Here is a 14,215-nt window from a genome sequence, read left to right as displayed (position 1 = left end):
TCTACATGGACTTACACATATCTCTGAAATGATGTATGTGTATTCATTTTGCTGTGATACTTAGAACTGCAACAGATTGTGAATTTCAATAATTGACTCACATATAGCTAAATAAAATGGCCAACAGTGCTTTAATGAAAGTCCTAACAAAAGAAAAAATGTTTATCTTAAAATTTCCATAATATGCAAGGTAAACCTCAAGTGTTTGAATGCAATGTTGGGAGTCAGGTTCTGGTAACAATACAACCTTTTCAGTCTTTGAAACTTTTATCTAAATTATCTTCAGCACACACAGAGTAGTTTTAAAGATAAAAAAGGGAGAGTTTGTGTGGCGTTCTTATTTCACATACCTTAGTGGCTGTCACTGATGTAGCCAAGTTTGTAGTTTTGGAAGAGGACCCATTAGAACTTGCTGGTGTTGTCTGAGCCACTACAGACTTACTGTTTGTACTGTTTGTTCCATTAGCAGCACTGGGGGAATGGGAGAAAGTAAATTTGAAGCCACCAGAAGATGTCCTTTTGGGAAGGTTTTCCTTGTCTTCACTTTCTTTTGCTGAAGCAAAAGTAAAATGAGCCACATTAAATTATTGCTAAATCAAAGCTTTTGTCAGAAGCTTTTGACAACATACAACTTTGCCTTTGTTTTCTAAAAGTTGTGAGAGAAGTACATGTTCTCTCTGGTCAGACTCCAGTGCCTCAATGAACAGAACCAACCATCCTACAGTAGACGGTTTCCAGTGTTTGCTTGGAAAGAAGCTCTTAGCAGTCTGATTTTTGTTACTGTCTTCCACTCACTGACTCCCTTTGAAAACTCTTCCTTCACAAGTCACCATTACAAATACCTAAAGACAACTCTTAAGTATCCTAGTCATTTACTCCCAAAAAACTCCCAAGTTCCTTTACTTGATTAGTTTATAGCTTAAGTGTTCAAACTCCTTTAAAGTCTGGTTAATTTTATTTTGACATTTTCTAACAGCATGTATACAACATGTATACATTAGTGGATGCAATACTTAAGCATGGCCTTTGTTTCTTTTGACAATAATACTGAAGGCAACATCTCTACTGACCGAAGAAAAAAAAGAACTTGTCTATTAAACAGCACCTATTCTGGGATGGGGACGGATAGCTCAGTGGTAGAGTGCTAGCCAGGCATTCTGAAGGCCCTGGGTTCAAAGAGGTAGCATTTATACAAATAAAAAGTAAATAATGTTCCTTAGGATACCACTATGCTCTTTGTTAGCCTTGAGTGGTACTCATGGAATTAATGAATAGGAAATGAGTTAGTAGAGAATGGCTGAAAGAAAATGTATTAAGTCACCTGAATGAATTTGTAAGAAGAAAGGCCTGAAGAATAATAAGTCAGATCCAAGAGATAATTTTGCCTTCCAACATATACATTTCTATTAAATATTCAAATGGTATTTATAGGCCAGTATTCTATTTTTGTTTGTTTTTCTGGAGCTGAGGACCGAACCCAGGGCCTACTGAGCTAAATTCCCAACCCCACAGGCCAGTATTCTTTAGGCATAAAATTATAGTGCTATCTCTTGAAAGATACTAGCTATTATCTTAGTCCTACATAAGTAGGAATACTTATTCCTACCCCCTTTGAAGCAATGTCTAATATATCTCAGACTGGTCCCAAACTTTGTCTGTAGCTGGGGATCACCTTTTAAGCTGTGGGTCACGAGAAGGCACCACCATGCCTGGGTTTGTTTTGCCTTTTATGGAGACAGGGTCTTCCTATGTAGCATGGCCTAACCTCAAGCTCATAGTGCTTCTACTGCCTCATGCAAGAATGCTGGGATTACAGGTGCTGCCAACACTCCCCGGTTCTATCTTTACGCAACTTTAAGAAATAGCTGAAGTTTCAAAGAGGAAAATTACTTCTTTGAGTTTATTTTGCTCAGGCTGTAAATATGAGAGGTAGAGTGTTCTAAGCTTATATAATTATAGTCCAGTTAATTAATTATAGAAACTCTGAAAAAATTTAATTATAATAGAAATCCTCAATGAAATTTTACTAAAGAAACAAAGTCAGGCTGGATTTGTTCAGAAGTTGTAGTCTACAACAAATTTCTAAACAGTGGTCAGGGGTGGTGGCACACACTGTATCCACAGCATTTGAGAAGCTGAGGTTGGGTGACTGAGTTCTAGGCCAGAATAAGGTCACATATTGAGAACTTGTTTTAAATATTGTAAAATTTCTAAACTTAAAATAGCATAAACAACACCAAGTTTCAAGGAAAGCATTTTAAATGAGTATCAAAAATAACTTTAAAAGGGTATGATTCAGCATAAAATTCTTGTGCTTGTTTTATAAACCTTGGCCTAATTTTCTGAAACAAGTAAAATATTATTATGATTTATGTCCGTTTGTGTGTGTGTATGGTGTTGAGGATCAAACTCAGGCTGTATAATTGTTTTACTAAGTGAGAGGTGGTAATATATGAAAATTATGAATATTAGTACCTTTTTTAGTCTCCATAAATTTTTCGTAACTATCTGGAAAATCATCTTCAGTCTTAGTTTTTTCAACTGGTGTTACAACTGACTTTCCTTCTTCATCATCATCTTCATTAAACCACATTTCTTCATCCTCTTCCAAGGCTTTTGCATCTCTGCGAAATCGGTTACTACGCAATATAGATGGCACACTGTAAGAAATATGTCAGATGCAGAGTGATGACTACAAGGTCATGACCAGATAAAACTTTGGTGAGGATGACTAACCAAGATGAACTCATGTAGTTTAACTAAAGATGTCCAGCATATCAAAGTAATCTCAGCCATCACGTAAGATGTAGCTAGAGAAATCTTCAAGTGTTTTTGTTTATTGTAAATTAAGACTCCATTGAAGTTACTATATACAGTATCAAGTAATCATATAATTGATCTGGTAGAAAGACAGTTTACCCTATGCTATGCTAATACAGAAAATTTCACAGGGTAAGACCTAAACTGTGTACAATTTTGTACTTAATTTTGCTTGCTCCAAATGTAATACACTTAAACAATACCTGTTCAGTTTCTGATTTTGTCTGTCTTTTTCTTGTTCATATTTAGTCTTCAATCCTTTGAATGTCTGAACATATTCAATCGATTCAAGTGCTTTATAAAAGTTTTCAACTATATGTGCAGTGAGAGACTTGATATCTTCCTGTATAGGCACAAAATTCATATTTATAAAACAATATAAAACTTGTTGAGAAAAACAAAAACAAAAACTTGTATAGTTCCAAAATTGATCAAAAAAGGTTTTTCAAAATCACCTTCTAAAAATAAATGTCCTAGATTCCTTATACATGAGCCAGGACAGGACTCCACAGAAAACTTGGAACAAGGAGAGGCAATTCACTGGAGCCCTTTAGGGGGCTATAAGGAACATTTGAAAAGCAATGGATTTAGTTTATGTCTTAGTGCTTTATACAGTACTTCATAATTTAAAGAAAACTTTTATAATTTTATATATAATTATCATAATCATGAATATTTTACCATTTTACAAAAACACAAAATTTAGGCCTTGAAAGCTTATTATTGAACAGTATTAAGCCCATATAATATTCAGTAAATGTTAATGATTTCCTATTTAATGGCTGTCAAAACAGTCTTGGCTAAATACATCATAAGCAGAGAGTCCTTTAATTATATTGTATGTAGAAACTGGATAAACTAACTGGAAGCCTGTATTTTGTACTTTGGCAGTAGACTGTTGTACATGGAACAAAGACATGTTACGGTTGAAGATTTAGTATATTAAGCCTATTAATTTTCAAAAAATGAAAACTCTATCAAAGGAGTTGGGATAGAAGTGTGAACCCAATTCATCTTACCAAAATGTTAAAGGGAAAGACATCTAAGTCCATAAGAAAGCCTGTGAAAATGTTAAAGGAAAAGACATCTAAGTCCATAAGAAAGCCTGTGAAAGGCTGAGTCATCAGAACAGATAGCAGCCGAGGTAACCAGCGCTGCTGCTTGTTTCTAAGCTAGAACTCCGTGTCTACCCTCTTCATCTATTCATCTTGGCAGGTGGCGACCCTCAGAAATCTGACTGGTAAGAAACAAACAAGAGAATGAGTCTTTAGTCTTCTTTCATATTCTTTTCACATGGCCATTTCCTGGTATGCACAAGAGGTAACTGTTCTGTTGACGATGGCAATCACCTCTCTTATTACTTGTGCTTGCTCTCTCCAGCCCTTATGAGAAAAACTTGTGTGAAAGTGCTAGGGTTAGGCTGCAAGTGCTGAGGGTGCTGCTAACTGTTGATGCTTTAACACGTGACTCAATCATTTCTGTTGTCTTAGTTCCCCTGTCTGTAATGAAAGGCAGTTGGCCTACTTTTAACTTCACAGTTCTCTCATACTTAAAAATTTAAAATTCTATCCTACTACTTAGCCATCTTGTATCAAATTCTAGGGAAGAAACATTTTAATTTTAGTATTTATTTTTTATTAATCTTCACAGTTTTTAATAGTGGCTTGGGGCTGACTTGGTACAGTTTACCTACCGCATAGACGGATCCATATGATCCCCAAAAGTGATCCCTCCCACAAACAAAAGAAACTACTACCATTCAACCATCAAACACGTATAAGTAAGAATAAAAAAGTGATTTTTAAAATTCCAGTTTATTAGAAATAGATTATAAGAAACACAGATTCTAAGACACACAGAATAAACTTCAGGAAAATAATAAATCAATTTGATTACATACAACTATTTTATTTAAAATCACTTGTTTACGTATGATTACTAAGAGATCTTAGCAGATCATAAACTTACCACTCTTATAAATTCAAACAATTCAATAACAGCTGAATTTAATAGATTGTACCGAGTTCCATTATCCAAAAGGGCATTTATAACTGGTTCAAAAAGATTTCCTTTGGTGATGTAACGATTATAAAACTCATCCTTAAGGCCAATTATTCGCCTCATAAAACGAAGAGCACCTAATTAAAAAAATGAGGTTAATGAATCTACTAAAATTATTTTATAGATACTTTTTGACATAAAGCAATGTTTAAATCTTTCTAAAATAAAAAGTAAAATGGTACATTAAGAAAAAGAAGAGGACTCTTAAAAAAAAAAGATTTGGAATGACAACTGTCTTGGCTCAGTGGATAAGGACTTGGTAACCAAATACCCAGAAGCTCACGAAGGTGGAAGGAAAGAGCCAACATCGCACAGTTAGTCTGTAACATCATGCACACACAAAACAATAATTAAAAATAACTAGAAAACAATCAGTATCTTTACACTCTCCTGCTAGTAATACTTATAGCAAAGTTAGTGCTGCGTAGGGGAAGCTTAGAATTGGGGGCTATTTCTAGGGTACGAAGGAATCTACGGAGGCAGACGTTTGTGTTTAGCTTTCCTGAAATACAATCAAAAGAGCTCTCAGTACTTAATAGACCTAACCTTTTCAATGGCTTCAGTGGAGGCCATAGATGTCCTACTATTCCTCTGTTCTTGCTTTGGAAATGCCAGTTCTGAATCAATACTACCTTCACATCATGACATTATTCTTTGATTATCAATTATGTATGAACCACAGCAGATCACATTGCATTTGCTAACAAAAAAACAAGAATAAGAGCTAAGCACTGAACATGGCATTTGATATTTTAAAATATTAAAAAAAGGCATTCCCTTCTTTAACTAGCTTTTACTGTTTAAAAAAAAATTAGCAGTATTATTGCTAAAATGGTTACAGAACACCAAACACTGCAACTTTAATCCTTTATTTTTATGTGTTGATATTTTAACATGACTTCCCCCTTAGTTTAATTTCTTTTATAGATATCATTAGCCAGGCTTCCAAATTTTATGTATCTCTCATTTTAATTGTTAAGGATATAATTCCATAAATGAAGAAACTGTGCCTAGTATAAAACTCTAAAACTAACACACACACACACACACACACACACACACACACACACACACACACACACACTCGTGGGCACCCACAGCATACACACATGTAAAAATTTTAAAAATTAAGAAGACTGAAGCACTGGGGAAGGTCTGAGTATAAAGCCTCATATGCTGTTACTGCTGAATGAACCTAAGCTTTATTGTAATGACGGAGAGCTTCAAACAATACCAAGGCTTATTATCTAATTTTATATATATTGAGATTAATGAGTATAATCTACAATCATTTAGGATTATTTATGAAAAACCTATCACAAGCACACAAATCCTTCCAAATTATTATTATAGAAATGTAATTCCAAACGAGATGAACTGAATATAGCTTTTATGTTATCCTTAAAGAATGGCTATAAATAACCAAGGAAATTATGAAAATTAGGGGTAAACTCAAATGGCAGGCATTTAAATCTTTTACAGAAATACATAATTAAAAAAAAGTTACTATTTCATCTGATGAGATTAAGTAATAGACATTAAAGAAACAAGGCAAAAGTGTTAGATTACTGCATAGCAAAATAAGCATTTTCATCCTATGGTAAAGTATTTAATGAAGGTGTTAGTATAGGCGGCTAGCTACCTAGAATATCATGTTATAACTACAACCTAAAATATGTTTTGCATATATTACATATTAAACATAAAGCAGAAATAATAAAATACTAGAAAATATTGAGAATATTTTTATAATTTTAGAACACAGAAATATTCCAACTACAAAGATAAACAAAAGGAAAACTGAATTTATAAAAATCCATGAAGCATTTTAAAATGTGTATGTGCCAGTGTACGTGTGTTAAGCTGTGTGTGTTGGCTGTTCACAGAGCATCTGGAGAACAATCTCAGGTGTCCTCCACATTCTTTGAGACAAGTTAGGACGGATTGGCCAGCCAACAAGCCTCAGAGATCCTCCTGCCTCTCTTTTCCTCCCTGGAGGTTCACCATAAATGTGTACACCACAGCCCTGCACATAGGTTCTAGAGATCAATTCAGGTCTTCGTTCTTAAAAATCTCAACTGGGACATTCTCCAGCTCCAATAAAGTTTTTTTTTTAAAGTTACATGGAAAACATTACAAATGGAGGGAAGACTGGGACATCTTCTAAAAGATAAATTTGGTACACAAGGATTCTATGAAAAAGATAACTGTAGTTCACATCAGATAAAAATGAAAATTAGGATGAACATGATGACTCAGACCTAAATCCCATCATTTTGAGGGTGGAGGCAGAGGTATAAGGATCATCCAGAACTACATAGCAAATCTGAGGTCTAATGGGTTACACTATTTTCTGTCTCAAAAAATTAATAAAAAGGCAAATTAATATATAAAAATATCCTATCAGGGGAAAAAAGAATAAAACTACAACATATTTTTTATCACTGGACAACAATTTTAAAAACTAGCACTATAGCTGGGTGTAGTGGATTGACTATAATCTCAGCACAGGCTGAGGCAGAGGGGGTTCACATAAGCCTGAGCTATGTCATGTATACTGAGCTAGCTTGGGACTTCACAGTGAAGTTCTGGTTTTTTCCATTTATTTGTTTATTAGTGTGGTATTACAGGGTGCTGGGAAAATGCCAAGTGCTTAAGCTTTTGAGAAAGTTAATCTGGTAGGTAGGTAGATGTTAAAATTTAAAAAGAATATATAAAAAAGGCAAACGTTCTGTCTACCAATTCTATTATGAATCTTAAAGAAATACAGTAGCATATAAAACATTCTTCTACTAGACAGTGTAGATTGTAGTAGTGAAAAAATAACTCAGTAATCTGTTTTAGAGAATGGTAAAACATCTATGGAAATCATACTGTGAAATGTTATTTACCTAACCTTAAGAAGAAAAAAATAAGATCAAATAATCTACAGTAGCTGAAGGGCAGAGAAATGTATGAGTATGCACTAATTTTCATAAAGACAAAAGTAAAACCCTGTCTGTGCATATGAATGTGCTTATGTACATTTGTGCAGGGACAGAAACAAAGTAAACATTAAGAACACAGGCTGTTAACATTGTTTACGTTTTTGCTTGTTTTGTTCTTTTGAGATAAGAGCTCATGTCCCAGGAATGAAGGAAGATTGAAAAGTCAGGGCCACACTTGGCTACATAATGGGTTTGAGCCCAGCACACACATGCATGCATAAGCAAAACATGATAGTCTGATGAAGCTCAATAGACCAGAACGGTTCTATGACGCAATGCTGTCATTACACATGGTGTTGTATTCCAATAAATCCTAGGTTAATTCAACTCACTCTAAATGTAAACAATATGCATATGGGAATCCACTGCTTCCACTTCACGTGCTCTTGCCTTTAAATAACAGAATATGAAGCTCAAGTACTTGTGTTTCTCAGCCATCTTATTAACATAACATGTTGCTAATAAACAGATGACTTCCTATGGGTAAAGCTTTTACCTCTACTAAAAATATTTCTTAAACCATTTTTATAAAACTGCCCATTTAAAGTGATACTTACACAAGGCCAGAAAAGTATGCTTTGAATTCATCAACACCAAGACTCTTCTTAGCAAATCCTTGTTCATGATGTAGTTTTTTATATGGTATGTGTGATGTTCCACACAAAATGTGAGTAATTCTAAAATTAAGGCAAGTAGCTGTGCTGTTTGATAATTATCTACAAAAGAAAGGTATCTTGTGAAAATAAATATACATCAAAATACAATACATTCTATACATTTTATCATTTAAAAAGGGCATATAAGTAAATATATTACTTTTATATATGTAGACTCTCAAAATATTATGTTTTAAGGTTCTTGTGTAAAATTTTAATAATAAAGCAATCTATGAATGTGATAAAGCCTTTGTCACATTGACGTATCCTAGCACTTCACCCTTAATTAGTGCTATCACTGCAAATATGAGCCAATCCATGAAATGGCACAACAGAGAGGACAAGCCTCGAAGCTCTTGCCTGAAGTGGCTCAATACGAATTACTTTTACACTTGTTTCTGCATGTGCATATGAGAACAAACAAGGTTGCAGAAAACAGTATTTGGGAGTGGGTTCTCTCCCACCACCCAATGGGATCTGGGGACCAGAACACTGACCTACATGTAAGCTACTCTACCAACTGAGCCTGCCTAGAAGCCCCCAATGTGAATTAACGTTTTAAAATATCCATACTTAAGAAAATAATTTTTGCTTTTCAAGTACCAAGCAAAAACATTTCATTGAGATTTTATTAGTAACAATTAGTTGAATATACCAACTCTTGACATTTGGATAGCTGAAACTATTTTTTGGTTAGTCTTCTAGATGTTCTGCATCATGAAATGGCTTTAATTTGTATATCAAATTCTAATGTCCATCAAGGACACAATATAGGTATGTTTAAAAAAAAACCCACCCTGAGAGGAAATTACATTAACAGTCAACACCATCTAGTACAACTATTTTACTTGAACAGGAACATTAAAATACACCCCTGCTCAATCTGTGTGTATTCATGTCTCATGTGTGCAGGTGCCCATGAAGGCCAGATAGAAACATTGGGCCCCCTGGACTAGTGTACAGGCAGCTGTAAACGGTCCAATGTGGGCGCTAGGAACTAAGCTGTTTCTCTGGCGGAGAAAAGCCTCTCTAGTCCATGCTTAAATGGCTCACGGATGGTACTGGAAATCATGCAGTGTTCTTTTATTAACAAAATGGCCTTCACACAAAAATAAAACTAGTACTTCAAATATTGACTTACATGAAGTGGAAGAAAAAAGTCTTAGTTGTTCTAAGTTCTGTAATAGCCAATATAACAGAACCAAAATTAGAACTGGTCTTTAAAAAAATTTGTTTTTAAAAAAAATTTATGTGCATTGATATTTTGCCTGCATGTGTATTTGTTTGAGGTGGGGCTGAAGTTACGGACAGTGATGAGTTGCCATGGGGGTGCTAGTCAGGTCCCCTAAAAGAGCAGCCAGTGCTGTTAATTGCTGAGCCTTCTCTCCAGGTCCTAGAACTAGAAACCATTAGAGTTTCTCATATTTTTCAAATTTATGTAAGATTCATTTTATTTTTAAGTATATGGATATATGTGTCCTTTATGCATATGGATGCAGGTACCTCTGAAGGTCAGAAGAGGGTGTCTCATAATTTGGAGATGAAGTTACAGAAGTTTGAGCTAGCTGCAATGAATGTTGGAAAGTGAACTCAGATCTTCTGCAAGAGCAGAACGTGATCTTAACTGCTGAGCCATCTCTCCAGCTCTACAAAAAGTTTTCAAAGGTGTTTGTGTGTGTGTGTGCATGTGTAAGTTACGTTGGGGGGGGGGGTGTCGAAGGAGAGCGTCTCCTTTCCACCTTTCAGTGGGTTCTGGGGATACGGCAAACATCTTCATGTGCTAAGCCTTCTGTGCAGCCGAGGATAAAAGACATTTTAACACAGTCTACCACTTTAATTAAAACTCTGAGCATTCTTCTGTGGAAGCTCACCCAGAGGATTCTGTTGTTTCCTTTGATAAGCTCAGTAGAGAGAACGTAATGGTAAAGAATAACTTCAATATTATCAGGCCCATATATTGAATGCATATTCTATGGAGAAGCAGGTGGTAAAGATGTAGGCTCATAAACAAGTATAAGTGTGGATTCTAACTGATCATACTCAAAAACATAATCATCTAGCATACAATAACTACAGATAATGATTTCTCAATGTCAAAAATAACAAATTTACAGAGAAAATAATGTTTCTCATCTTTTAGCATTAGAAAGTTAGAACCTTTTTTTTACAATAATAAAGCAGTAATAAAATAATAAAGCAAATCTGTGCCTGTATTTTATTTTTATGTTAGAAATGTTTTGTCTCCACATAAATACATACTAAGAAAAAAAAATCCTCATTATACTCTTAAATTACGGATTTATACTTACCAGGACAAATTGTGTTGGTTTTGTTAGATCCAAGCATATTATCTTTAAAAAAAAAAAAAAAATAAAATCAACTACTTTGGTTAATGGTATCTTACATTTACCTAATGTTTTACAGAATATAAACATTTTCAATCAGGATTTCTTAATAACTATTGAGTAGTTTGTTTGGTCAAATATTATACACCTTTTATAGCATTAGGTACAGAGGTAAATTATTAAAATAAAGTAACAGTGAGCATGGCACAGTGGTGCACACATTTAATCCCATCTCTTGGTTACAGATGCAGTCAGGTCTCTGTGTGTTTGAGGCCAGCCTGGTCTACACAGCGAGTTCCAGGACAGCCAGGCGCACATAGAGAAACACTGTCTCATAAATACCAGGAAAAAAGTGAAAAAGTAAAATCTCAAAGTACTCTGACAAAAAAGTGTTATAAAAACCAGGTAACGCATGTGGAGAAAGAGGAACACTTCTCCAATGTTGGTGGGATTGCAAGCTGGTACAACCACTCTGGAAATCAGTCTGGCGGTTCCTCAAACAATTGGACATAGTATTACCCAAGGACCCAGCTACACCTCTCCTGGACATGTACCCAAAACATGGTACAACATATCACAAGGACACATGCTTCACTATGTTCATAGCAGTCTTATTTATAATAGCCAGAAGCTGGAAAGAACCCAGATGCCCTTCAACAGAGGAATGGATTAAAAAAATGTGGTACATCGACACAATGGAGTAGCTATCAAAAACAATGACTACATGAAATTCATAGGCAAATGGATGGAACTAGAAAAAAAATCAATGTAACCCAATCACAAAAGAACACACATGGTATGCACTCACTGATAAGTGACTATTAGCCCAAAAGCTTGGAATACTTAAGAAAAAGTTCACAGATCATATGAAGCTCAAGAAGGAAGACCAAAATGTGGATGCTTCAGTCCTTCTTAGAAGGAATAATCACGGGAGGAAATACAGGGACAAAGAATGGAACAGAGATTGAAGGAAAGGCCATCCAGAGACTGCCCAACCTGGGGATCCAGCCTATATACATCCACCAAACCCAGACAATATTCGTGATGCCAAGAAGTGCAAGCTGACAGGAGCCAGATATGGGTGTCTCCTAAGAGGCAATGCCAGAGCCCTACTGATACAGATAAGGGTACTTGCAGCTAACCATTGGACTGAACAAGGAGTCCCCAATGGAAGAGTTAGAGAAAAGACTGAAGGAGCTGAAGGGGTTTGCAACACCATAGGAAGAACAACAATATCAACCAACCAGACCCCCACCAGAGCTCCCAGGGACTAAACTACCAACCAATGAGCACACAAGGAGGGGTCTATGACTCCAGCCACATATGTGGCAGAGGATGACATTGTCCAGTATCAATAGGAGGAAAAGCCCTTGGTCCTGTGAAGGCTTGTCTCCCTAATGTAGGGTAATGCCAGAGTGTTGAGGTTGGACAGTGTAGGTGGGAATGGGGGCATCTTCACAGAAGTAGGGGGAGAGGATATAGGATGAGGAGGGGAGGCGATAACATTTGAAATGTAAATACATAAAATATCCAAGAAAAATAAAATTATTAAAAAGAACAGGTAATGCAGATACATTATTTTGCTTCCTTTTACTCAACATTTAACAATCAGGATATGTTTCTGCATCACAAAATAAAAAAACCATAAAATACTTGAAGTTTAAAACTTCAGACCAACACATCATTAACATGTTTATGCTTAAAAATATAGGTCTTAGAGCCCTAGAAGCTCAGTGGCACAGGGAAGCGCAGGAAGGTATACAGCAGCACTATTTACAGCTGGAGAGAAGCTTAAACGAATGTACACAGTAAGAAGAATACTAATATGCATAGACTACTAGGCAAGAGTCAAAGCACCTATGAATCCTAGACATTGCTATGAATACATCTTAAAAATAGAGTAATACCTACAATAGAAATAAAGGTAAATCAAAATTGAAACTGAAAACAATACAGTGCACACGCCACAAGAACATATACCAACACAAGAGGCAAAACTCTTGGGTATATCCTTAGAAACTCCAGACTGCTGCAGTGGGTCTGAGAAGTTGAAGGGGCAAATAGGAAACTCCAACTCTACAGTTATTTTTATCTAAATCAGAGAAGTAGTATGTTAAGTTAGTTTTGATAAAGGCTGTATATGCATTCCTACTAATAGAATTAGCTATATTTTGTATACGACAGAACTGTTAAAATGAACATTAAAATGCATTATTTTAACTTACTACAACAAAAATCTTCTGGTATATGCATATGCCTTTTCTTACGTAATTTTACGGTTTTTAATAATTAAGCTACTATGTCAAACTTCATTTTAATTATTTTAATTTCAGTTTTCCATCAAATACACTATGTTCATTTTGCTATCATAGTAATAACAGTAACAGTCCTGAACTAAGCATGAAAATGAAAAAAATACTCCTTAGGCAATATAATCAGAGTACAATGAGAGTTACCAAATAAGTTGTGCCTACGTTATAATTTTTACTAATTTCTTGAACATTGTCTTGACTGACTCCCCTCACCAGTTTTAAGACAGGACTCATGGCCCAAACTGGCCTCAGTTAGTCACGAGGCAGTTCAGATGGCAGAATCCCTGATCCTGCCTCCACCTGTCAATACTGAGACTATAGGCCTTTGCATGTCTGGCTACCATGTCTGGCCATGGCTTGCTTCACTGTTTATTCTTATAAACTAATAATTGCTTCCTAATTAGATTCATATAGCTACAACTGTCTGAAGAGTTCTGCATTCAGATTATTTCAAAACTATCTTTGTCTCCATTCCACTTTGATTCATAACTAGAAATTGGCATTTGTAAGTTATGAGTATAACTTATGCAAAGAATATGGAGAAGCAACAAAAAACACATAAGAAAACTCTGTCCCACATATTATGCACCGATAGTGCAAAGACACCCACAAATAAGAAAAACCATGACTTCATAATGTACTGTAATATAAATTCAGTGCCTAAAATATAAAGCACCAAGTAATACTTTGTGGTCATCATAAGGAAATAAACAGGAGAACTTACCTTTCTCACATTTGTCTTCTGATGTATTGGTCAAGAGTGGAGCTGTGAGAACATGCATACAATGATTGTAGAAGAAATTTAAGAACTCACTCTTTTCAGTTTTCTGAAATAAAATGTTTAAAAGAATACTAAATTATCTTTGCATTTAAAAGACATCTTCAAGAGTTAGCAGTGAAGGCCATATTCTAACAGTACTTTAGGATAATGTGAAAGAACCGCAAACTCCCTAGTAAAAGGAGCAGACTCAGAAACGCAGACATCAACCTGAATTCCACAGATAGGAGTCTAATAACTAAAATGAGTCTATATG

At 35.3% G+C, this 14,215-nt stretch overlaps 1 protein-coding gene across 8 annotated transcripts in view; it reads right to left on the bottom strand.

The window, feature by feature from the left end:
- Ppp4r3b (protein phosphatase 4, regulatory subunit 3B) overlaps nucleotides 1-14,215 on the bottom strand; it is a 47,788-nt gene that overhangs the window by 6,103 nt on the left and 27,470 nt on the right. For 5 of the 8 annotated variants that reach the window (XM_087583908.1, XM_087583910.1, XM_087583911.1 and 2 more), the window contains 7 exon segments: nucleotides 13,906-14,008; nucleotides 10,834-10,875; nucleotides 8,426-8,584; nucleotides 4,789-4,958; nucleotides 3,024-3,163; nucleotides 2,476-2,660; nucleotides 351-553 (listed from right to left, as the gene is read on the bottom strand). In XM_087583908.1, coding sequence (XP_087440034.1) covers nucleotides 351-553; nucleotides 2,476-2,660; nucleotides 3,024-3,163; nucleotides 4,789-4,958; nucleotides 8,426-8,584; nucleotides 10,834-10,875; nucleotides 13,906-14,008 — 1,002 coding nt within the window. 8 annotated transcript variants of the gene reach the window in all.

Source organism: Rattus norvegicus, chromosome 14 (assembly GCF_021556685.1).
Source record: "Rattus norvegicus strain SHRSP/BbbUtx chromosome 14, alternate assembly SHRSP_T2T, whole genome shotgun sequence".
NCBI lineage: Eukaryota > Metazoa > Chordata > Mammalia > Rodentia > Muridae > Rattus > Rattus norvegicus.
The sequence above is the reverse complement of the archived record's forward strand: the minus strand, read 5'-3'. Positions and strand labels throughout refer to the sequence as shown.